This window comes from Gopherus evgoodei, chromosome 6 (genome assembly GCF_007399415.2).
Source record: "Gopherus evgoodei ecotype Sinaloan lineage chromosome 6, rGopEvg1_v1.p, whole genome shotgun sequence".
Lineage (NCBI taxonomy): Eukaryota > Metazoa > Chordata > Testudines > Testudinidae > Gopherus > Gopherus evgoodei.
This window is the reverse complement of record NC_044327.1, coordinates 15,910,249-15,935,869: the sequence shown is the minus strand read 5'-3', so window position 1 is coordinate 15,935,869 and position 25,621 is coordinate 15,910,249. Positions and strand designations below refer to the sequence as shown.

Sequence of the window (25,621 nt, the reverse complement as noted above, 5' to 3'; positions counted from 1 at the left end):
TCCCAGTTGTTTTTTTTAATATGTAATAACTGTGAAATCTCTATTTCCTACTTCTCATTAATGAGGAGAACACCTTTAAGTTTCATTCATGCTAAATTTCAAAATGTTATGGTGCCTAGCTTGAAAAAAAAGACGCCTTTGAAATAAATATAGTATATTCTTAAACCTAGCTGAGCTCTTATGCAGTATTTATAGGTACTCTTTAATCTAAATTAATAATTGAGGTTCCTGAGATGACAAAGGAAAAATACACCTAGAGAAGTGGAAGTCAAAAAAAATCTCATAACTTTTAGTTTGTGGTTCTGGACCCAAGTGCATAATTGGTAAATACAACTCTCTTCGGGCTCAGATTGTAGAAATTTCAAACCTAAAGTACTAACGGGTGGTTCCTCTCTGACATGTATCTATGTACAAACAAGAGAAACAAGGTGGGTGAGGTAATATCTTTTATTGGACCAGCTCCTCTTGGTGAAAGAAACAAGCTATTGAGCTACACAGACCTCTTCTTCAGGTCACAAAGAGGGTTACCAACTTCCTAACTCCAGAAAACTGAACACCCTTGTCCACTACCCCCTGCCTTCCCTGAGGCCCTTCCTTGAGGCCCTGCCCCCGCTCCCTCCCTCCCTCCATCGCTTGCTCTCCCTCACCCTCGCTCATGTACTAATTTTCACTGCAAGGCCCAAACAGGCATATTTATTGTTCTGACAGATGTATTATGCCAAGTTCAGGTTTTATTTGTTACAGGACACTTGAGCTAGCAGCAAAATAGTCAAAAAGGGTAATCTTTAAAAAAATGAAATTTCACAGTGGTTTTCATGATTCTTTCCCTCCCCTCTTCCCATTTTTTGTAACCAGCTCCATGGTTTTTGTTCACTAAAGATATTGTAATTTTATGTGTGGAATTAGGACCACACATTATCACAGCTGCAAAGGGTCCATTAAAGGCCCATTCCTGAAGCCCAAATACAAATCCATAGAGCACAACCACAGAAATGCACCTGTCCAGACACCTGTATAAATAAATCTGTAGAAACTGACTCCCACCCCTACATGCAGATACACACGTGTATTCATGTGTACACATCTAGCATGCACTAACACAGGTACTTCCACATTAGGCACTAAACAACAATTTTAATATTAAATAGAGACCCCAACTAAGATCAGGGCAATCAGGGCTCCAGGGTGGTAGGTGCTGGACATACACACAAAAAGAGAGAGTCTGCAACAAAGAGTTTATAATGTAGCTAGACAAAGGTGGGGAGAAATGTCTGATTCATCGGCTCTTCTGCAATTACTAGTCAACAACATTCACTTTCTAAGAAATAATACATTTCTTCTAGAGTTCCCGTCTCTTTTAAAAACTTGTTATGAAATGAATACACACACATTTTATGTCATCAATTTTTTTTTTTTTGCACAAGCCAGCAAAGGGAATAAAAGTCAAAGAGTTAGGCTGCAAATTTTATTCACACAGGTACACACACGTGGCAATACACACACCTCCCTACACAAACAGACAGTCTCTTACATACATACAATGCATGTACACACTTGCTTACACAGAGACACTTTTTCATACACTTTTCCAGGGGCTGCCTAAATCACCCAGCAGGGAAGGGAGGAGAGTGGGCTGGAGGGGAAAAGATAGGGGCTGGGGTAGAGGAGAGAGGCTGGGGAGGGAAAGAGGCCAAGGACGAGAGCAGGGTAGGGTTAAGAGGAGGCAGTAAAGGAGAGAGGAGGGGCTGGGGGGGTATGTGGGGTGGATGGGGATGCAAGGGGAGGCAGAAAGCTACAGGTGCATGAGGATGTGAGGGGCACAGGTGTGTACAGGGACATAATAGGAGTGCAGCAGTGTATGGAGGTGAATGGGGTACAGGGCTGTGGGGGGTGAGGGACATGGGGGCGGTGGCTCTGGTAGGTGGGGAGAATGGGTGGGAGAGCGCTATAAGGGGTACATGACTGGGATGTGGGGGACAGGATGGAACAGGGGAGGGATGCAGTGAGGAGGATAGGGGTGGGGGGTGGGACGGGGAGGGATGCAATGATGGGGCAATGGGGGTGCGAGGGAGTTGGGATGGGGAGGGATGCAATGATGGGGCAATGGGGGGTGCGGGGGAGTTGGGATGGGGAGGGACGCAGTGAGAGGGATGGGGGAGTGGGGGTGCGGGGAAGGGAGGGATGCAGTGATGGGGGAATGCAGTGAGGGGGATGGCGTGGGGGGGCTGGGACAGGGAGAGATGCAGTGAGGGGGATGGGGGTGTGGGGCGATTGGGACGGGGAGGGATGTAGTGAAGGAGATGGGGGTGGGTTGGAACAGGGAGAGATGCATGAGGTGGGTGGAGGTGTGGGGGGTTTGGGAAAAGGACAGATGCAGTGAGGGGGTGGAGGGGTTGGGGCGGGGACAGGGGGATGGGGCAGGTAGGAATGCAGTGAGGGGGTAGGAGTGCGGGGAGTTGGGACAGGGACAGATGCAGTGAGGGGGATGGGGGAGGGATGCAGTGACAGGGTTTGGGATGGGGAGGGATGCAATGACAGAGGCATGGGAGGGCAGAGGGGTTGCGGCAGGCAGAGATGCAGTGGGGGGTGGGGGTGCTAGAGGGTTGGGACAGGGACAGATGCAGTGAGGGGGTGGGGGAGTTGGGGCGGGGAGGAATGCAGTGACAGGGATGGAGGTGCGGGGGGGGCTGGGGTGAGGAGGGATGTGGGGGGGTTGCAGCAGGGAGAGATGCATTGAGGGTGTGGAGGGAAGCAGTGACGGGGGGATGGAGATGCGGGGGGTAGGCAGCCCCATTCCCAGCACTCAGAGATGCGTATACACATACCTCGAACTCCTGTGTGCCGGTAATGGGGTGACAGACAGTGGTTCGCCACAGGGTACATGCCGCAGCTTGCGCCCAGTCACACGAGGAGAAGATGGCTGGGCACCAGTGGGAGAGGTGTTGCTACACGACCCCTCAACAGCCGCCTGCTGCGCGCTTATGAGGCACGCTCATTCCTCCCCTGCCCTAAGCCAGCCAATGGGAGCTGTGCCTGGGCAGGGCAGCACATGGACCCCCCTAGCCGCCCCGATGGCTAGGAGCCAGACATGCCGGCTGCTTTCCAATCTGGAAGCCATGCAGCATGACAGCTAGCAGGCAGCCTGCCAGCCCTGCTGTGCAGCACGGCCAGCTGGACAGTCAACGGCCCCGTCAGCAGTGCTGACCAGAGCTACCAGGATTCCTTTGTGACTGGGTGTTCCAGTCCAAAACCAGCCACCTAGTCACCCTAGTCACAAACAACGTAACAAACAATATCTTCTTAGTCAACAGACCTGTTCCCTAGATGTATCATGGTCATCTTTCAAGTATAGTAACAAAAATAAATATTTACTGCTTTTTACTTCTATGAACCCTTTAGGACTAACACAGGTAAAGGAACGCAAACTGAAGTCTATTCCTATTTGTGCATCATTACATTTGAATCTGTTTGAAGACAATAAGGGTGAGATTCTGTGCTGCATCTCCAAAAATGCTTGCAAACCCAGAGAAGGAAGAGTACCCTCCTGATTCCAGGCTGCTCTGGCGGCTGCAAAGGCCCCCAGTGTACATTATGGCAGCCTGTGTTGAATTGCAAATAAGAATCAGTGCCAGTATCACCCACAATTCTCCTAGTGCTACTCACAACATGTCCCTGGGCAGGGTTTGTTTGCAGTGGAGCCTGTGAAGGACTGATAAGCCCTATGTCAGGAGAATTATTTCTGGTTGGCTGCAGGGGTTTTACAGCCCCTGCCTAATCCAGCACTAGTGTTCAGGGGCTGTCACAGGACTCACAATCTCACCCTGGGATTCTACAGGTGTATGTGAATGTTTAGTTCAGCCTGAACCATTATTACTGGTGATGATGTATGAGAGGGAAAGAATCCATCCTGAATCATTCTGAGTTTCCGGGGCTGGTAGGTAGAAAAAAAAGTTACTTTTAAATTGAGTATGTTTGATGTCGAAATAACTGAGAAACAATAACCATGGAAACCAACACTAACATTTTTACATTGTTACTTTGCAGAGTAATACCACCTATTTAACTATATGGTCCTTACCACCATGGTAGCTGAGTGTCTCACCAAAATGAACCAATTTATCTTCACAATATCCATGTGACGCTGGGGTGTACTATTACCCCCATTTCATAGATAGATTGGGAACTGGAAGAAAGAGTGACTGAGTGAGTTGCCAAAAATCACAGAGGAAGTCTATGCCAGAACCAGAAATTAAACCCTAATCTCCTAACTCACAGTTCAAAAGCCCATACTTCCCCATTTTGCATTTTCTAAGGTTTCATGTTGTTGAAATATACTAAATAGGGCTGTAGCTCTGCACCTGCTCATTCAGTGCCCCATCTTCAGTTTATCTCCCAAGGGCCCTCTCTGACCTCAGGACCAGGAAGTGAATAAAGCTTTCATTGTCACTGTTTCCATCATGTATAAATAGAAGTATATGATATAGATACTGATTAGCTGCTGGATGCAGAATAAAGACCCCTTGAAAAAGATATACATTACAACAAAAGAGGGAGCAAACATAAATACCATATAACAGGAGAGACTGGATGGGCCAGAGGATTAGTATGGTGCTAAAGTGCCTTTTACCTACAGGGCATCGGTTCAAATCTAGCCTAGGCTGGTAACGGCCATGTGTTGTGACTAGGCCTGACAATTAATCGCAGTTAACATCTGCAATTAACTGAAAAGAAAATTAATGCGTTAATTTCATACTTCTGGGCGGCAAGGGAGGCATCTGGGCAGAGAGGGAAGCATTGGTGGCAAGGGAGCTGAAGAAGCCCACAGCTCTGCAGCAGTCCTTTGGATCGGAGCGCGGACCAGTAGGTTTTTGCCAGGAGCTGGAGCAGAGCAATTCAAAAATGTGATTGCTCCAAATCCCTGCTCTGCATGGTGCACAAGGAGGGAACGAAGTCCAAGCCTGCAGCTCCGTGGCTAGGGCTGGAGCCCTGTGTGCCAAGGGAGGCTGGAGCCCCACAGAGCACACCCCCAGGGGGCTGAAGTCCAGCACCCCAAGGAGGGATGAAGCCCAGCGCCCTGAGCCTATATTTAAATAAATAGTATTCTATTATTGTGTAATAGGGCAATTAAAATTGGGATTTTTAATCGCTTCACAGCCTTGGTTGTGACTATATAAATTAATAGTGTAAATGCAGTTCTTATTTGTCCACATTATAACTGACATTTATTTTCACCCTTCTTGGAAAAACCAGCATATCTGAAGACGAAGTTACCCTGCAGAACAAGAATGAGACACATTGACAGGATGGCATAGGCTAGTGAATGTCCAGTTATTTCCAGGGGTATTTTGTTTGAATAACCTCATAAGCAGTGTTCAAAATGTGCTTTCAACTAAAAATCTGTCATGTGATCTGATGACATCAACGATCATCCCATTCACCGGGCAAACTCAAAACCCTGGTGCTTGCGTTGCACCTGTTCTATATGTAGAAGCCTTCGCTCTCCTCAGCTGCCAAGCCAGCACCCTTCCCTTGCAATAAATGTCATTTTAAAACCTCCCATAAAGATTTTTAAAAGGTCACTTTAGAAATGATTAACATGCTGTAACTACCTGCTTGAATATCCTTCACCATCACACCTATCCAGCTCCCTCTCTGTCTCTCCTTTCTCACTCTCTAGCTTCCCAGAGCCTGTGACCCCTGCCTCCCCCTTCCATTCCTCTAGTTAATTTTGGTTTGTTCAAAGGCTTTGCCATCCGTCCTCCCATATTAGAGCACCACACAGACACTGATGAGTGCAGCCTCGTGACCCGTGCCCCACGGACTGCCAAGTACCATTAAGCCCACTGTGCCATTCAGTGACTTGCCCAAGGTCACACAGGGAGTCAGTGGCAGAGGAAGGAGTGGGACAGAGACTATCTCCCCCTACTCCAGTCTAGGGCCTCAGCCATATACCCTTCCCTCCCTCTCTCCACCCAACCATCCCTTTCCAGCTCCCCCTCCTTTGCTTCCTCCGTCCCCTCTCTTCCCAGCTCCCACCACCCGTGCCTTCCCAGTTCCACCTCCTCCACTCACTCTGCTCCTTGCCTCCATCCCTTTTCCCAGTTCCTGTTCCTCTGTCCCTCCCTTCCCAGCTCTCCCTTTCTCAGCTAGGATTGCCAACTTCCTACTTGCACAAAACCATCTTTGCCCTGCCCCCTCCGCTCCTCCAAGGCCCTGCCCCCTGCTCACTCCATCCCCCCTCCCTCTGTCGCATGCTCTCCCTACCCTCACTCACTTGCTTATTTTTACTGTGGGTGCGGGCTCTGGGGTGGGGCGCAGGAGGGAAATCAGGGCTGATGGATGGGGTCGAGGAGGGGTCAGGGTACAGGCTCCAGGTGGCACTTACCTCAGGCTCCTGGAAGCAGCGGCTCCTACCTGGTGGCATGGCCAGGAGGGTCTACATGCCTCCCCGTCCACAGGCACTGCCCCTGCAGCTCCTTTTGACCGTGATTCCCAGCCAGTAAGAGCGGTGAAACCGGCACTTGGGGCAGGGGCAGCACACGGACCCCCGTGGCTTCCCCTGTGTGCAGGAGCCAGAGGGGGGTTATGCCGCTGCTTCCAGGAGCTGCGCGGAGCCACGGCAGGCAGCGGGCCTGCCTTAGCCCTGCTGCGCCAGCGACTGGACTTTTAACAGCCCAGTCAGTGATGCTGACTGGAATCGCCAGGGTCCCTTTTTGACCAGGCATTCGGGTCGAAAACCAGACACCCGGCAGCCCTACTCTCAACCCCTCCCTTCCCAGTTCCCCCTCCTCTCCTTCCTCTCCCTTCTCAGCTCCCCCTCTCCCAACCCTCCCTCCCCAGCTCCCCCTCCTCTCCCTCCCCAGCTCCCCCTCCTCTCCTTCCTCTGTCCTCTCCCTTCCCAGCTCCCCTTCCCCAACCCTCCCTCCCCAGCTCCCCCTCCTCTCCTTCCTCTGTCCTCTCCCTTCCCAGCTCCCCTTCCCCAACCCTCCCTCCCCAGCTCCCCCTCCTCTCCTTCCTCTCCCTCCCCAGCTCCCCCTCCTCTCCTTCCTTTGTCCTCTCCCTTCCCAGCTCCACTTCCCCAACCCTCCCTCCCCAGTTCCCCCTCCTCTCCCTGCCCAGCTCCCCCTCCTCTCCTTCCTCTGTTCTCCTCTTCCCCAGCTTCCCCTCTCCCAACCCTCCCTCGCCAGTTCCTCCTCCTCTCCTTCTTGTCCCCTCCCTCCGCAGCTCCCCCTCCTCTCCTTCCTCTCCCTTCCCAGCTCCCCTTCCCCAATCCTCCCTCCCCAGTTCCCCCTCCTCTCCCTGCCCAGTTCCCCCTCCTCTCCTTCCTCTGTCCTCTCCCTTCCCAGCTCCACTTCCTCAACCCTCCCTCCCCAGTTCCCCCTCCTCTCCCTCCCCAGCTCCCCCTCCTCTCCTTCCTCTGTCCTCTCCCTTCCCAGCTCCACTTCCCCAACCCTCCCTCCCCAGTTCCCCCTCCTCTCCTTCCTCTCCCTTCTCAGCGCCCTCTCTCCAAACCCTCCCTCCCCAGCTCCCCCTCCTCTCCTTCCTCTCCCTTCTCAGCTCCCCCTCTCCCAACCCTCCCTCCCCAGCTCCCCCTCCTCTCCCTCCCCAGCTCCCCCTCCTCTCCTTCCTCTCCCTTCTCAGCTCCCCCTCTCCCAACCCTCCCTCCCCAGCTCCCCCTCCTCTCCTTCCTGTCCTCTCCCTTCCCAGCTCCACTTCCTCAACCCTCCCTCCCCACTTCCCCCTCCTCTCCCTGCCCAGCTCCCCCTCCTCTCCTTCCTCTGTTCTCCTCTTCCCCAGCTCCCCCTTCCCCAATCCTCCCTCCCCAGTTCCCCCTCCTCTCCCTTCTCAGCTCCCCCCCCCCATTTCCCCTTCTCTCCTTCCTGTCCTCTCCCTCCCCAACCCAGGCCCCCTCCTCTCCTTCCTGCCCCCCCTCCCAGCAGGGAGGAACTTCCCTTGCCAGGGGCTGCCCCTCGCGGGGCCGTGACATCACTGCCGCCCTCGCCGTGACTCATCCCTCCCCCGCGAGAATCCTGCCCCCTCATTCCCGCTCCTCCCAGCGCCAGGTGAGAGACGCGAGGGCGGGACGGGGCTGCTAAGCGGATGGCGTCACTGCGGGGAAGGGAAGGGGAGGGGCGATCGGGGGCGTGGCTAGCGGCTGACGGCGGGGCGGGGCGCCCCAGGGTTGTCAGCGCGCGCCGAGCCGTTTCGCTTAGTGCGCGAGCAGCGGCTGGGTGGAGCGCGGCGGGTCTGGCAGGGACGGACCGAGGAGGGGACTGCGGGCAGAGCCGCCAGCGGGGGTCGGAGCGGCCCGGCCAGCGCCTCTCGCTGCGTGCGCGGCCCCGGGGCGGGGATGGCGGTACTGGCCCTGGCTTTGGACGGACTCGCCATCTTCGGGCTCAGCCTCTTCGTCGTGCTGTGGCTCATGCACTTCATGTCCATCATCTACACGTAAGTGCGGCCGCGGGGCCGGCCCGGGGTCCTCGCTGCTTCCCCCGGGCGGCGGCGCCCCGCAGCCAGCGGGCTTGGCCCGACCGCCGCCCCGGGAGCTGAGGTGGACTCTCCGCAGCTCCCTCCGCGCCCGGCCCTGTACAGAAGGGGGGCGGCATTGCTGGATGATTCATTTCCCACCGGAGAGCTTCGCCTAGCGCCTGGGCAGCCTCCCTCCCCGGGGCAGGGGGGCATCGGTCTGCCCCCCCGACACGTGGCCCCCCCGAGCCGGACCGGCCCCCCACTCAGTCTCCCCCCGACACGTGGCCCCCCGAGCCGGACCCGCCCCCGCCCCTCACTTTGCGCCCCCCCACACACACACATCGACCCTCCTTGACACACGGATCGCTGAGCAGGACCCGCCTCCCACTTAGCCTTCCTCTGACACATCGACCTTCCCCAACACATGCGCCCTACCCCCCGCACTCAGCCTCACCCCCCCGCACACACACATGGCCCCTTGAACTGGACCCGCCCTCCACTCAGCCTCCCCCTGATACATGGTCCCCCTAAGCCAGATCCACTGCCCACTTAGCCTGCCCCTGACACATCAACCCCCGACACATGGATCCCCTGAGACAAACTGAACCCCTTGAGACTTGGAGCCCCTTGAGCTGAATCCCCCCAACACTTAACCTTCCTGACACATGGACCCCAGATGCATGGATCCTCGCAAGGCAGACCCACCTCCCCGTGTAGCCCCCTCCCCCCCCATGGATCCCCGTGAGCTGGACCCCCCACATACATGTGACATGGATCCCCCGAGCTGCACCATCCCAAGCCTACTCCCTCTTGGCACATGAACCCCCTGCCAGCCTGCCCTCGCCTGCCCTCAACGCATGAATTCCCTTGAACCTAACCGCCCCCCCATATACCCTCCCCAAGCTTTCTGCCTGTTGACACCCAACACATTCACACCTGTAATATATGCACACCCATAACCCTGCTGCTACATCGCATATATCTGCACACTCCCATAAACCTTCCCTTTCATAACATACATGCACCAGTGAGCCAGCCCTAGTTGTTTTAACACACATGCACACACATTAGCCTGCACCCCCAGAATACACACACACACACCCTCTTTCTGCCCTAACCCATCTTAATTGTTAAATATGTGAGTTTGCCTTTTGTTTGGGACTCTATTACCTCCTGGCCATCGCCACCATACCTTCCTTTCTTATGCACTGATTTACAGTGATAGGTGTGTGCTTTTCATTCTGTCTTTGTTGTTATTGTTATTGTTACATTTAAAATGTTTGCTTGGAGGCATAGCCTTGAGGGAGGGACTTTAGGTTTCTTGTGAGGGTCTCTTGGGGACAGCAGTCATAAAATGTTGTGTTGAGCATTCTTTAGAAGAATGCAGACAACAGCTCAGTCTTAAATAGCACACAACTTTGAACAGTCTTAATTTTAGTGATATTTACACTGATAAGGTTTCTCAAGATAACTTATAATGGCAGGGGGAATGAATTCTGGTCTGGATCTGCCTAGAAAACTAGCTCTGAAGACAGGTTTCAGAGAGGTAGCTGTGCTAGTCTGTATCAGCAAAAACAATTAGGAGTCTTTGTGGCACCTTAGAGGCTAAAATGTATTTGGGCATAAGCTTTTCTGGGCTATGACCCACTTTATCATGGAGTGAAAATGGAGATGTATGGAGTGAAAATACAGTAGTCAGGTATAAATATGTGCTGTATATTTATTGTTCTAGCTCTGAAGAGAAGAGGTGCTTAAAAATAGCTCCCTGCTACTGTTTATTTCCTTTTTTCATTACTACAATTGACCAAGCATTTCTGCTTGGGCTGTGTGCAGGAATTGATGTGTGTGTGTAAAATGGGAGAGAATATTAAGAGATGGGTTACTTTTGAATGCAATCAGTATTGTTCAAATAACAGTCTAAATTTACCTTACAATGACTACAGCAATGTACTGGTTACTGCAAATGGGTTTTCCTGTAGCTGTTGTAGAATATACTGTAACAGAGTATCAAAGATTCTGCTGTTAGTAAATGATGCAAGTCTTCCTTTCATATTTTTGTTTTATGTTATGTGGTATTTGTGCCTGTCTTGCTGTTCACTCAGCCACACCACAATTAGTTGTCTGTGGAATCCTGGCCTTAGTAAAATCAATGGCAAAAGTCCCATTGACTGTAGTGCAGCCAGCACGCCAGGATTTCATTTCTGGAATTTGTGGCTGTGACTGAATTATGAAAACCCACATATGAGCATTAATAATTTTATTGTAATTCAGTTGCATTTAGCTTCCGTATTTACTCAAGAAACCATGCCTTTCTTCCTTTGAAAGTTAACTGTACAGGAATGATATGGCACTCCCCTTCGTGTACTGTTCTCCGAAGTTCCTGTAGGAGTCAGATACTTTCCTGCAAGACTCCCATCAAAGTCAATGGGAGTTCTGAAAGCAAGGGATTGTAGAACTGCAGCCTTAAACATCAAACACCAGATGGTTTCAGTCTGTCCAACTGAAAGTTACTTAAATGGAACCTGGGAGATTGTGGAATGCTCATAGTCTTGTTTGGACAGAGTTACATTTCTGTTAAATGTGTCTTTGATTGAAGCACTCTACTGTGTTTCTCTCCTCTTCCCCCCTTCAAAAAACAACAACAAAAACAAACCAACCCACAGCAGCCCTTCATCCTGTAATTCTGTAGTTGTGGTCAGTTGGACAGTCTTTCACTCTGATTCAACAAGGTACTTAAGTACATGCCTAACTTCCAGGATGTGACTAGTCCCATTCCCATCTTTAAAGTTGCATACATGCTTAAGTGCCTTGCTGAATTGGGGCCTCTTCTCTTAGTGCCTTCAGGAATTGCCAATGTAAAGTCCTGTCAGCAGGTTTCCATTACAGGGGTTTTTGATGTGGCATCTTTAAAAATGTACGTCTATATGTGATATCCACAGGGATGAATTTTGGCATATAGGATTTGAGTCAGGGAACAACTCTAATGGACAATATTTGGTGAAGTGAAACTGTCACTATTTTCTCAAATTTGAGTGGCTTTGATTTAAAAAAAAAAAAAAAGAATTGGGTCACAGTGTGGCCTTTATAGCTCTTGAAATTAAATAAACCATTAAAGATAAAAATCTTAAGTAGCTACTGCTGTTGTCATGGCAAATGTCCATTTTATAAATCTACTTAATACATGTGATTATAAAACAATAATGGTTTTGCTAGGATCATTGAGGTAAGCTCAGTCCCCAGGAAGACTCCCAAAGTTTGGCCCCCTAACGGTAAGGGTTGAATATAGTCTGCATGTATTATTTTTAGGCAGGTTTAAAGATTTTAGCCATTTCAGTCAAGCCCCATGCAGAGTTATCTGCCATGAATCGCTTGTGACTACCTGGAGTCTATTTGAAGTCAATAAGGACTGCACATAGAGGCATGGGTCTGTCTACTGATCTAATGGCAGGATTGTGGCCTACCACTGTAGACTATCTAAATATGTTAATTTGAGAACCTAAAACATGTTGTTTTTGAAATAACTTTTTAACTTTATGAAGCTGTGATGCTATAAGTAGCTAAGGTGGACATATTTAACAGAAAATGAGTGCGTGGCAAAGGAGAAGTTAGATTCTGAGTGTGTATGATGTACCGAGGAAAAATGTGATTGAATGAAAATATTGTCTGAAATAATACATCCTTAAGTTATAGGAAACCATGGAAAAAACAAGGACTAATTCTTGATTTCCCCTCCCCCGCCAACAGTCTCTTTACATATAATGATTTTAAGTGAAGTAATGTTTTCCAGTGCTATCCATTCAAAATTCTTCCAGAGTGTAGTGCAAATGACTCTCTCTAAAATTAAAAAGAAACATTTAAAATAGTATATTAAAATTTATAGCATTCCAAGATGTATGCTTAAAAAAGAACTTTTGAACCAATGAGTGAGAGATTAATCTGAGTAACAATGGATTTATGGTTGTACTATTTTAATGCTAATTACTTACATTCATCTTGATAGAAATTTTGTATGCATAAATAATATTCTTTTAACATAGATTTATTTATTTATAAACATACAGTTAAAAAATGCCTGAATTAAAATTGCCTGTGTATCCTTAATTTGCCCCCCTTTGTCCCTGTGTATTTGCATGATGATAGTCTTTAATTACATGATATACTTTTTTTTTAATTCATTCCTTCTGTCAGTGTTGTTGGTAAGACGCCTGCCTCATTTGCTGCAGAAGTTGGAAGATGTGTGGTGAATGAGGCAGGGGATTGCAGAAAGAGATTGGATGGTCTTGTGGTTAAGGAAATTGAATGCCACCCTGGAGAATTGGATTTTATCCTTGCCTTAGCCGTAGAATACCTGTGTGGTGCTTGGCAAATCACTTACATGAAAATGTCCACAGCTGGCCACTCCTTTTCTGTGTACCCAACTTGAGATACCTGCATTTACAGTTTTGAGTTCTCAGTTCTCCTGCAACTGAGCACAGTAGGAGCTCTGATCTGAACATACATAGTGCCATAATATGGTGCATATTCTGAAAAATTGGGTCCTAGTCTTCTAAAATTGGGCACCCAAAATAAATTTGGCTCTTTTTTAGCTTTCAGCTCCCCACATGTTTCATTAGTGAGGTTGGAATCTTTAGCTGCATGGCACAGTCCTCAAGCATGTGAGCTAGAGAGTAACTGGTAAAGGCTATCATTTTCTGTATGGACCTGCCTCTAGAGGGAGATGGAGACACACTTTGCCTTTGGCTTTCACAGCTGTTTTGCTACACACCAAAGGAATGTTGAAATTCAAGAATAATGGTTTTGATTCCAGATTATGTCAGGGAGTGATCTCTAGTGGTTACAGCCCTTCAGCTCCTAGCTTCCCCTACTCCTGTCTGATTCATGCACCTGTTCCACTCTGACCTAGCTCCTGCCCCTTTTCATTTTGATCTGTTCTTGACCCTCTCTCCTCCCTGCCTTTTATCTCTTCCCCCTCACCCTTCTGAATCTGAGTCAGGCCACTTTACTCCTTCTCCATGTTGCCTGGGCACCAGCAAGGAAAGCTTTGGCAGCACAGGAGAGACAGTCTTTCAGTTCAGTTCTGGTGCTGCAGCAATCTGTCAAGGAAAATCCAGCTTATCCTCTTGTGCTCTGGGATGGTGCACACTCTATTGCTTTGTGTGAATGGTGTATGTGCAGGTTGGTTGCAGACAGAAGCTGTGAAAGGGTGGAACATTCTTAAAGGAGATGCAATCTTTGGATAATTTCACTGCCAGACTCCAAAGTCTCTGTGGAGCATGTGTAATTTGAGATCCCCCCCCCCCCGGGTTTTTTAATTTGGTGAAATCTGGACAGATTTTCTTGAGGAAGGAAAAAAGACTCATTTTTATCACCCAAATGACCCCCTGCCAAATTTCAGGTCCTTGTTTCAAGGTAGGAAGGGGCAATTGAGCATCTCAGGGAAATAGCTGAATTTTGGATTTTGTTTTTTTAATGACTGAAACTACATATCTTTCCCTAAACTCATTCTTGGATACAGCTGATTATTTTTTTTCCAAATTTAGGCTGTTTAGCCTTTACTATAGATGTTGTCACCTGTAGTTTTTTCTTGCATGCTGCAGAAATTTTGAGAGAGGTGAAAGCAAGGTAGGAAGGATGGATTTATGGTTAAGGCACTGCACCAGGGATTTAAAGACTTGCATTCAGTTCCTAGCCCTTCTACAGACTCCTTGTGTGATCTTGGGCAAGTCCATTTAATATCTGTACCTCAATTTCCTATCTATAAAATGAGACTGATACTAAATAGAGGTATTGCAAAGATAAATTCAGTAATGTTTATAAGGTGCTTAGATACAACAGCAGTGTGGTCATAGAAACTGATACTACTGTTGGTGTGTATACCTAAAATAACTTAAGAAGGAAGATTTCCCTATCACTGGAATTTGATTGAAGTAGTTATCCTACTTAGACTAGTTAGTATAGGTATGAAAGCTGGTTTATTAGTTCATTAGGCTGCTGTGCAATATTAAAATATAATGGAAATCTATTTAGGGCCAAATCCTGCTCCCATTGACTTCTGTAGGAGTTTTTGCCTCTGATTTAAGTGGAAACAGGATTTGTCCGACTGTATCTAACTCTATGTACACACTAGAGCTTAAGTCAGTGTAAGTTATGTTGCTCAGGGGTGTGAATAAGCCACCCCCTAATGTAAGTACAATTTACAGCGCTGCAACTTTCTCACTCAGGAGTGTGAAAAAACACCCCAAGCGCAGCAAGTTTCAGCTCTGTAAAGTGCCAGTGTAGACAGTGCACCAGCACTAGGAGCCGCACCCCTCATGGAGGTGTTGGGGTTTTTTTGGCCATGACCACACAAGCCACGTTAAAGAACTGCTGTTGCTGGTGTAGACTAGCCCTAAGATTTGGCTTTAAACTTGGCTTTATCATAAATAACACTTTTCAGTAGTGTTGTTGCTCTGATGTTGAGGCTCAGGAATACCAAATTTAAGTGTCTTTCAAATGTAAGTATATATGGCAAGAAGTTCCTTACTATGAGAATTTTTGTCATTTTGGATTGAACTAAATTAATACAGTTTTCTGTTAAATAGCTTATGATGATCAGTGGCAGAATAAGTTAGGCACCCCCGCCCCATTTGTTTTGTTCAGAAGTAATGCCTATCTTAAGTTAGGTTAGTGAGTTGTCTTTCGCATACCCAGAGCAACTAGCAATATATCTGCTAATTCCTTTTTGTGAGTAAGACTTAATGTTTCTGTTGGATAACATAGATCGTGAAATGATGTTTTGCTTAATTTTGGACTCCCCAATAATGATTTAAAATACTTTGGCAATACAATGTTAAACTAACTCCAAAACAAACTGTTTCCAGAAATTGCTGTAATGAACATAACTCTTCCTAGAAGACCAAATTGCTACTGAATTTTTCCTTCTGTTAAAGCTACCATATTGCAGCTGGACTGTTAGATCAGTTAACAATATTACTAGTATTGTTGCATAGTATTTTAGGTAATTTTCGTCCATATTTAATATTTTTCCCTTTCAGAGGTACCAGTATGAAAATTGAAGGCTGATTTCTGCCCCACCTCCTAAAACACAAAATAAATCAATCTATCTTTCAGGTTTATCATGCCTCTTTGCTAGGCAGTAGTGTGTACAGGGTGCAGAGTAGGGACTGGGTGAAGAATAAAGTGATATCAAATTAAACAATTGTTATATACTTCAGAATAGCATTTGATAACAGCTTCCTATTTTTGTTTAATGTAAATATTGCTGTAGTGTGACAACTTTATAGCAAAACTTGCAGCTGACCTTTTATTCAACTATATGTGATTATAGTATAATATTCATGGTTGTTTTTTTTTTGAATGGAACACTTCTTTTCCTGGACATCTAGAATCATTTGTGCTTCCTAGAATCATGTGTCCTCTGATACTAGGGGTTTACTAGAGAAGATTATAATCTTGAGACTTTTTTCTTATTTCACAAAAGTTAAAGAATTGTTAATAATTTTATTAAATTGCCTCCTTTCTTTCCATGCCATGATTGTATTTCAATTTCAGCTGTCTCTGCTCTTGTACCTCCTGCCCTATTTTAGGTGTATTTGCAGATTTTGCAGGGGCTAGCCTGGGGTTACACGTTTGTCTTGAATGTGGCTGGGAAGTCTTTGTGATTTGGTTTTTATGACAAAGTAAATAACTTAAATGTTCTAGGACCAGTAGTTAAAATTGTGCAGATAGTTTTTAATAGTTACTGCTAGCCTGGACATTGCATGTTGAATAGTTTGTGCTTTTGGAGGTGGCGTTGTTAGCTGGGACATCTTGCTCAGTGTCTCTCTAAGCCCACGTCCAGACTAACCCGCGGCATCGGCGGGTTAAAATCGATTGCTCGGGGATCGATATATCGCGTCTAGTCCGGACGCGGTGTATCGATCCCCGAGCGCGCTTACATCGATTCCGGAACTCCGTCAATCCGAACGGAGTTCTGGAATTGACACGGTGAGCCGCGGACATCGATGCCGCGCCGTCCAGACTGGTGAGTACCTCGATTTTAGAAATTCGACTTCAGCTACGTTATTCCCGTAGCTGAAGTTGCGTATCTAAAATCGATTTTAATACCTAGTCTGGACGTGGCCTGAGACTCTCTTCTGGATACTTGACTATTTCTCTGTTTTGGGTGTGGAGCTGTAATTTGCTGGCCCAAGGTACTGTGGGATCACTGTCAAGGACAAACTTTAGGCCTTTTTCATGCATTGGTAGTGTATGCGCACAGGCAGACTGCCAAACCCAATCATTTACAGAATTAGGGCCTTAACTATTTTTCTGTGGAAAGAAGAATATGTAATGTCAACCTTTCCTGTTCCTTCAGAAATCTTTGAAATGTCATAAATTTAGCTGAAGGAGTGATATTCCAGGATAAAAAAAAAGATGTCAGATGGTGTCACAGCATATCCTGTCTAAGACCATGGGTGTCATGCAAATAACTGATTTATAAGCACAATGATAGCTTCTCCAAAGGGAGAAAGCTTTCTTTTTACAGTAATCTTTGGAGTCTTAAGCCTTCTGCCTCCATGTTTTGGAAAACCTGTTTGTTTTTCACAGGCTGTTCAACAGACTTTTCTGAGGTAGATTAACTGCATAGAATTAGTGTTCTTCACATCTCTGTGGCTGAAGTAATGTGTGGCAGAAAGATAGCATGTATGAACTTCCTGAAATTTTAAGCTTTAAAATCAATAATTTTCAAAAACTATTCAGAGATAATCACGTGATTTAGATTTTGTAAAGAAAAATGGAAATATTGTCATGATATTTTAATGGGGGGGGAAATGTCAAATGGTGGTGGATTTAAACATTCTTTGTAGGGTTTGCAGTGTAAACTGTGCTTTGTTGTATTGGGATTTAGGAACTAGCGAGTAAAGCTAAGTCCAGTTTTTCTGTCCATACTGAGTAAATGCAAAAACAAACCAATAATAATGAAGAGTGAGAGTTCTGAAACTTCAAGTTTAATAATGTTAGCAAGGAAACACTTTAACCTGACACTGTTTCCATTGGCTTCTACTTTCTAATATGCAGCCACAAAGACAATGTTCCATAATCCGTAAGGAAAGGTTATGGACAGGATGCATGTTAAGACATCAGGACTTAAAGCAGAAATCAATATATCTAGCAATTTGTGGATACAGAATAGAGTTGAGAGAGATGTTCCAATTAAGACAGTCTCATTCACTCAGTTTAGTAAGAGATCATGAAAGAGCTCCCAATCTAAAATCCTCTTGAATTGAGAGCAAGGTCTGAGCCTAAATTGCAGCTAAGTTTCTTGGTTCTATGGAACTATAGTGCAGCACGCTGGAAATACTGTAGCAGCTATATTTTAAATATAAAAATTGAGTATCCTTTATTAGAAGTGTATGGCACAGTCAGTATAATAGTGTCTATTTTTGATGCTCGGGTCACCTGGTCCCCATGTTTACAATTTTCAGTATGACAAAGATATTTGTCCTGATAATCCTTACCTACACTATGGACTTTGTCAGGAGGATGAAGTAGAAGACTTTGACTGTTGGGTAGGAGGCAGATGGCACCAAGGGAGTACTAAGAGACAACTTCAGACTGTGAGATAAACACGTTGGCTAGCTAGAGTTTTTGCTAGAGCGGTGAACAGTAGAATAATTGAATTGCCATTTAAATTGTCATCTTTATTAATTCATTAAGATGAAGGGGGCAGTTCATATTTTTCAGATCTCTTATTTCAGGTTTTCCGCAGAATTGGAGAACACTGCATTGGCTTACTATTTCTGTTTTATAAAGTTTTGTGTCTAACCGTAAGCGTTAGATACAATTCTGATTTTTAAATGAAAGTTGGAGATTCTGTATGCACGGATCTGTTGCGAGGGGTAAATTCTGCAGCCACAAAACAAATGGGGCCCTGTATTGTCCTCTGGGGATTTCCTCTTAAGTAGATTAAAAAACATTGTTTTCAGTCTGTTGAGACAACTCTCTGAAGACACCCAAGACTTTCCTACAATCAGAAAATATGCAAGTAAATTCCCTCTAGTTTTGCGCATTCTGATCTGGTGAGAGCTCTAGTGTACACAAGGCTTCTGGTTCAGCCATTCTGGGTGGGTGGGGTGTCTTTTGTTTTTAACCTCCCTGTTTTACATGCTGTAAAGTACACTTAACTAACATCATAAAATTGCAGGGGCTTCCACTGGTTTTAATGCTGGTACAGTTTATTATATGCAACCTTACTTGTTTCTCCTGTGTCTACATATCATACTTAATTGAACAGGGAGGAGATTTTTCAATTAAAAATCTCTGCATAAATTGTAGAGGTGGTGGTGGGGGGAGGGTACAGTGTTAACTTTTTTTGGAATGGAAAATTATTAAATTGTACTAGCAATTTTTGTATGCTAAACAGTACTTGGTAATAAAAGGAGAACTCAAAATAAGATCAGATCTCTCTGTGCCAAGTCTCAGGTTGACTTAAAACCAGAATGTCCAGCATATGTTGAGTTGTTCTGTAACAGTCTCCTTTAAAGAATATCAGTCCTATCTGAGGACTTAAAATTAAGAAATCTCTCTTCACTAAAATCCTGTTTAATGGGATTTTCTATTTTCTCTTTGTACACAACTCAGTGGATAGGGCATAGGTCATAAGCCTAGGAGTCAGGAAATCTGGGTTTTATTCTCATCTGTGCTTTGACACTTTGGGGAATAACAGCTACTTTTTGAAAAACACTTTGAGTTATGTGGATGATAGGAATTGTTACAGCTATATATTAAATGTTAAGTAGTCTTTCCACTCTTTTCTGTTCTCATGCTTTTCCACCTTAATTCTGTATCTCATCTATTTCATGGCATTTGTCTTTTCCATGTGTTGATTTTTTGCGTTTTATTTCCAGTTTGGGCTTCAGTGCATTCCATTCAGATGTTATCTCTTCATTTTATTCCTAAGTATGTAACATGTGGCAGAGGAGAATGTCATTATAGTGGAATCATAAAATGTGACTCTGGGCCACCCTTTCTTTGTAACTGCTGTGTGAGGAGGTGTTGATCAACTGTAGGATGCTTTTGTTAAACAGGAACTTCTAGTTAGATTTCATCTAAGAGCCTGTTTATTTTTGAAAAAACAACCACCCTCATCCCCTTAAAAATAATCTGGTTGTGGCCATTTGATCCTGAAAAGTAGCCAGAGCAGCTGTTCGTGCTTTGTGTTGCAGAAGTTGGATTCCTTGATGCTGTCCTTTACAGAAGAGTTAGAAAGACAGAAGTAGTCATCTCTGTAGGATGGGATACAATAGGGAAAGTTTCCTCCTTCTCTTCAGCGCTCCCCTCCCCCCCCCCATCTCAACTATCCATTTGAAGCAATTGAAAAGAAAACTATGGAATGAAGACCAGAGATCTGGGAACTTCACAAATCTCAGAAAATATTGTAGGTTAAATCATCACTTTGGACTTGAGGCATCATGTGATAGAATAATGGCCTCTGCATATGTTTTTGCCTTATTTGCTCTTTATCACTAGTACTAATCTTACATCTGAGGGAATTCTGCACCATAAAAATAAAAATTTTGCATGCTATTTTAAAATGCTGCATATTTTATTTGTCCATAAATCAATACGGAGGCTCCAGCGTGACAATGGGGAGCACAGGCCATTGGCTGCATGGAGGAGGGAGATCACCCTGCAGCCCACCCCCCGGGACATGGACTCAGTGATGAGGCTGCACCTGACCCTGACGCAGTGCAAGGGCTGTGCCCACCCCAGAAACTCTCCAGGGCCCTTCCTGCTCCTCTGCGCCAGGCACACCAAGATAGCAAGCAAGAGGGAAAGAGGCTTGCACACATGCCCAGCCCTGGCCCCCGATTCAGGTAGACTCAGGGTATGTCTACACTACGGGATTTTTCCAATTTTACATAAACCAGTTTTGTAAAACAGATTGTATGAAGTCGAGTGCACGTGGCCACACTAAGCACATTAATTCGGCGGTGTGTGTCTGTGTACGGAGGCTAGCATCGATTTCCGGAGAGTTGCACTGTGGGTAGCTATCCTGTAGTTCCCGCAGTCTCCCCTGCCCCTTGAAATACTGGGTTGAGATCCCAGTGCCTGATGGGGCAAAAAACATTGTCACGGGTGGTTCTGGGTACAGCCTCACCCCTCCCTCCGTGAAAGCAGCAGACAAACATTTCGCGCCTTTTTTCCTGGCTGAACTGTGCAAACGCCATAGCACAGCAAGCATGGACCCTGATCAGATCAAGACCGCAATCATGGACGTTGTAAACACCTCGCGCTTTCTTGTGCAGTCTATGCTGAACCAGGACCTACAAAGCCAGGCGAGGAGGAGGCGGTTACGGCAGCCTGATGAAGAGAGTGATGAGGACATGGACACAGAATTCTCTCAAACCGCGGGCCCCTGTGCTTTGGGTAGCCTGCTGGTAATGGGGCAGGTTCTAGCCATTGAACGCCGATTTTGGGCCCGGGAAACAAGCACAGACTGGTAGGACCGCATAGTTTTGCAGGTGCGGAACGATTCGCAGTGGCTGCGAAACTTTCGCATGCGTAAGGGCACTTTCATGGAACTTTGTGACTTGCTTTCCCCTGCCCTGAAACGCCATAATACCAAGATGAGAGCAGCCCTCACAGTTGAGAAGCGAGTGGCAATAGCCCTCTGGAAGCTTGCAACGCCAGACTGCTACCAGTCAGTCGGGAATCAGTTTGGAGTGGGAAAATCTGCTGTGGGGGCTGCTGTGATGCAAATAGCCAAAGCAATCATTAAGCTGCTGCTACGAAAGGTTATGACTCTGGGAAACCTGCAGGTCATAGTGGATGGCTTTGCTGCAGTGGGATTCCCTAACTCTGGTGGGGCGATAGATGGAACCCATATCCCTATCTTGGCACCAGGGCACCCATTACGTAAACCGCAAGGGGTACTTTTCAGTGGTGCTGCAAGCACTGGTGAATCACAAGGGACGTTTCATCAATATCCACGTGGGATGGCCAGGAAGGGTTCATGACGCTCGCGTCTTCAGGAACACTACTCTGTTTAAACGGCTGCAGCAAGGGAATTACTTCCCAGACCAGAAAATAACAGTTGGGGATGTTGGAATGCCTATAGTTATCCTTCGTGACCCAGCCTATCTCTTGATGCCATGGCTCATGAAGTCATACACAGGCAGCCTGGACAGTGGTCAGGAGCTGTTCAACTACAGGCTGAGCAAGTGCAGAATGGTGGTAGAATGTGCATTTGGCTGTTTAAAGGCGCACTGGCGCACATTGCTGACTCACTCAGACCTCAGCCAAACCAATGTCCCCATTGTTATTGCTGCTTGCTGTGTGCTCCACAATCTCTGTGAGAATAAGGGGGAGACCTTTATGGCGGGGTGGGAGGCTGAGTCAAATCACCTGGCCACTGATTACGCACAGCCAGACACCAGGGCGATTAGAAGAGCTCACCAGGAAGCGTTGTGCATCAGAGAAACTTTGAAAACGAGTTTCATCACAGGCCAGGGTACGGTGTGACTGCTGTTTGTTTTCCCTTGATGAACCCCGCCCCCCCCCCGATTGACTCATTCCCTGTAAGCAACCCACCCTCCCCCTTCGATTACAGCTTGCTTAAGGAAATAAAGTCACTATCATTTAAAAATCATGTATTCTTTATTAAGTCATTATAAACAGAGGGAGAGAACTGACAAGGTATCCCAGGTGTGGTTTGGGAGGAAGATAGGAGGGAAGGAAAAGGCCACTAAAAAAATTTCAAAATAATGACAGCCTTTTGGTTGGGCTGTCCACGGGGGTGGAGTGGGCAGGTGCACGAAGCCTTCCCCCACGCGTTCTTACACGTCTGGGTGAGGAAGATATGGAACATGGTGAGGGTGGTTACACAAGGGCTGCAGCGGCACTCTGTGACCCTACTGCTGTTCCTAAAGCTCCACCAGACGTCGGAGGATGTCAGTTTGATCACGCAGCAGCCCCAGAGTTGCATCCCGCCACCGCTGATCTTCCTGCCGCCACCTCTCCTCACGTTCATTCGTCCCTCCTCTCCTCACGTTCACTGGCATCTTTCCTGTAATTTGATACCACTCATTCAGATAAGCTCTTTCATTGCGGGTCGCTTCCATGATTTCCGAGAACATTTCATCTTGCATCTTTTTTTTTTTCCGCCGCCTTATCTGAGATAGCCATCGGGATGGAGTAGGGAGGCTTGAAAAAATTGCAGCTGCATGAGGGAGGGAAAAAAGGGAGAGAAGTATTTAAAAAGATACATTTTAGAGAACAATGCTTATACTCTTTCACGGTGAACAACACTATTCACCTTACATAGCACATGTGATTTCACTACAAGGTCGCATTTTGCATCTTAATATTGAGTGCCTGCGGCTCTGGTGTTAGAGATCTCACAGATGCAAGTCCGGTCAGCAGAATTCAGCTTGCATGTGGCCATGGTAAGCCATTGTCTTTCGGCTTCTGCAGCCTTCATATACACAGTGCCCTCCTTTCCCAAATACCAAGCAAATCCCGTTCAGTACTGCTGCTTTCCTGTTAACATGCAGTAGCAGAACCCCCCCCCCAACCAATTCTCTGGGATTATCGCTTTACCCTTCCCCCCACCGTGTGGCCGGTATCATGGAAGATCACTGCTAAACACCCCCCTTTGCCCCCCCCACCACGTGGCTGGTAGCAGGGAAGATCCCTGCTACCCAAACGTGAAAAAGCTCAGCGCCATTCCTCCCCCCTCCCCTCCCCCTACTTGGCTACCTGCAAGGAAGGATTTCTTTTAAGAAACAGGTGAACAGCCCAGTAGGAATGGCCATCTCTGTCCCCTTAATTAAATTCCTGAATTTCAACCAGGTTACCATGAACGATATCACTCTCCTGAGGATAACACAGCAAGATAAAGAACGCATGTTGCTTGAATGCCAGCAATCACCGGAACCATACGCAGCTAGGCTTTGTCATGCAATGGTACCAGATTACTTGCTACATGCATGGCATGGTCAAGTGTCCTACCATGGAGGACGGAATAAGGCTGCCCTGCCCAGAAACCTTCTGCAAAGGCTTTTAGAGTACCTCCAGGAGATCTTCATGAAGATGTCCTGGAGGATTTCCGCTCCATCCCCAGACATGTTAACAGACTTTTCCAATAACTGTACTGGCCGCGAATGCATCCCAAGTCCTCAGGGCAAATTAATCATTAAAAAACGCTTGCTTTTAAACCATGTTTTATATTTACAGAGGTACACTCACCAGAGGTCGCTTCCATGGCTTCATTGTCTGGGCTAGTGGAATTACCCTCTCAGCCCTCCCAAGCCATCTGGGTGAGAAAAAGCTCCTGGCTGTTAGGGAGAAAGGAGTGCTGTGTGCTCTCTGCAAGCTCGTCCTCCTCCTCATCTTCCCCGTCCACAGAATCCTCAGGCATGGCTGAGATTACCACCCCCACCTCGGAATCCACGGACAGGGGTGGGGAACTGATGGTGAACCCCCCTAGAATTGCACGCAGCTCAGTGTAGAAGCGGCATGTTTTCGGTCCTGCCATGGACCTTCCGTTTGCTTCTTTGATTTTCTGGTAGCCTTGTCTGAGCTCCTTAACTTTCATACGGCACTGCACTGAGTCCCTGGTGTGGCCTTTCTCCATCATGGCCTTGGAAATTTTTTCAAATGTTTTTTTCATTTCGTATTTTGGAACGGAGTTCTGTTAGCATGGAATCCTCTCCCCATACAGCAATCAGATCCAGTACCTCCCATGCGGTCCATGCTGGAGCTCTTTTTTGATTCTCAGGAGACTGCATTGTTACCGGTGCTGATGAGCTCTGCGTGGTCACCTGTGCTGGTGAGCTCTCCACACTGGGCAAACAAGAAATGAAATTCAAAAGTTCGCGGGCCTTTTCCTGTCTACCTGACCAATGCATCTGAGTTCAGATAGCTGTCCAGAGCGATCACAGTGGTGCACTTTGGGATACCACCCGGAGGCCGATACTGTCAATTTGCGGCCACACTAACCCTAATCCGACATGGCAATACCAATTTCAGCGCTACATCTCTCGTCGGGGAGGAGTACAGAAACCGGTTTAAAGAGCCCTTTATATCGATATAAAGGGCCTTGTTATGTGGAGGGGTGCAGGGTTAAATCGGTTTAACGCTGCTAAATTTGGTTTAAACGCGTAGTGTAGACCAGGCCTCAGCCCAGCAGGATCCAAGTGTGGAGGGGCTTAGTGGGCGGGGGGGTATAGTGTGGGGTGAGAGGGTTCTGTGTGGGGCATTCTGAATGCAGGTGGTTTGGTGGAGGATCTGGTGCAGGAGGGATGTGGATGCACAGGGGCTTGTTATGGGGTTCTGGGTGCAGGGGGAATAGAACTCTTGGGGGGTCTGGGTATTGGGGGATGGGGCTCAGGAGGGGTTCTGGGTGCTGGGGGAGTGGGGCTCGGGTGGGGTTTGAGTAGGGGGCTCAGTGGATGGTAATCTGTGTACAGGGGGTGAAACTTGATGGGGATGCTGGGTGCAGGGGGTGAAGGTTGGATGCGGGGGGTCTGGGGGGGGGGCGGGAGGTGGTCCGGATGCATAAGGTTTGGGTGGAAGGAGGAGCAGCTTCCTGTACAGTGAGGCCTCCCCCTGTGGTTGAGGAGTGATGGGGTGACAGGAAGGGAGGGGGTGCAGAGCTTCCTGCAGCCAAAAGAAGTTTCTGAGGGTGGGTCTAATCTGGCCTAGCTGCTCCTTATAGGGAAAGAGACGCTGAGGAGGGGCACATCACCACTCTTGTGGCTTCCCTTTTGTTTCCCCATCAGAAAGTCATTTTTCTGCAGGGACACAAAGAAATCTGCAGAGGATATGAATTCTGCATATGCACAGAATTCCCCCAGGAGTAGTTTAATCTAGGTACATTAAAATGAGCTGATGTAGCCAAGTTAGTATACTCTGAGAATTGTTCCGTGTAGGGATAGCGGAGTGACCAGATCGGTTTGAAAACAGCAAACAGCTGGTTTGAGGGTGTTCTAAAGTTCAGCAAGCAGCTTTGTAAAAGTGATATGTTCTAAACACTTACAGTTGCAATTTACAGTGGAGTTTCCTGGAATCCAGAAATTGAAGGTCTGCCATGCTCTTTTTCTTATAGCAAAGTGGCATGACGCAGCATTGCTATGCCAACAGAATTTGTTGGAAAGCACGGTATAGC

At 47.1% G+C, this 25,621-nt stretch overlaps 1 protein-coding gene across 2 annotated transcripts in view; it reads left to right on the top strand.

The window, feature by feature from the left end:
* Window positions 1-8,235: 8,235 nt before the first annotated feature.
* Window positions 8,236-25,621, top strand: part of UGCG (UDP-glucose ceramide glucosyltransferase) — a 42,594-nt gene continuing 25,208 nt past the window's right edge. The window contains exon 1 of one of the 2 annotated variants that reach the window (XM_030566164.1): window positions 8,236-8,448. In XM_030566164.1, the coding sequence (XP_030422024.1) occupies window positions 8,351-8,448 (98 nt within the window). In that variant the 5' untranslated portion in view covers window positions 8,236-8,350. The remainder of the gene's footprint in view (window positions 8,449-25,621) is intronic. The other variant, XM_030566163.1, reaches the window with a different exon arrangement.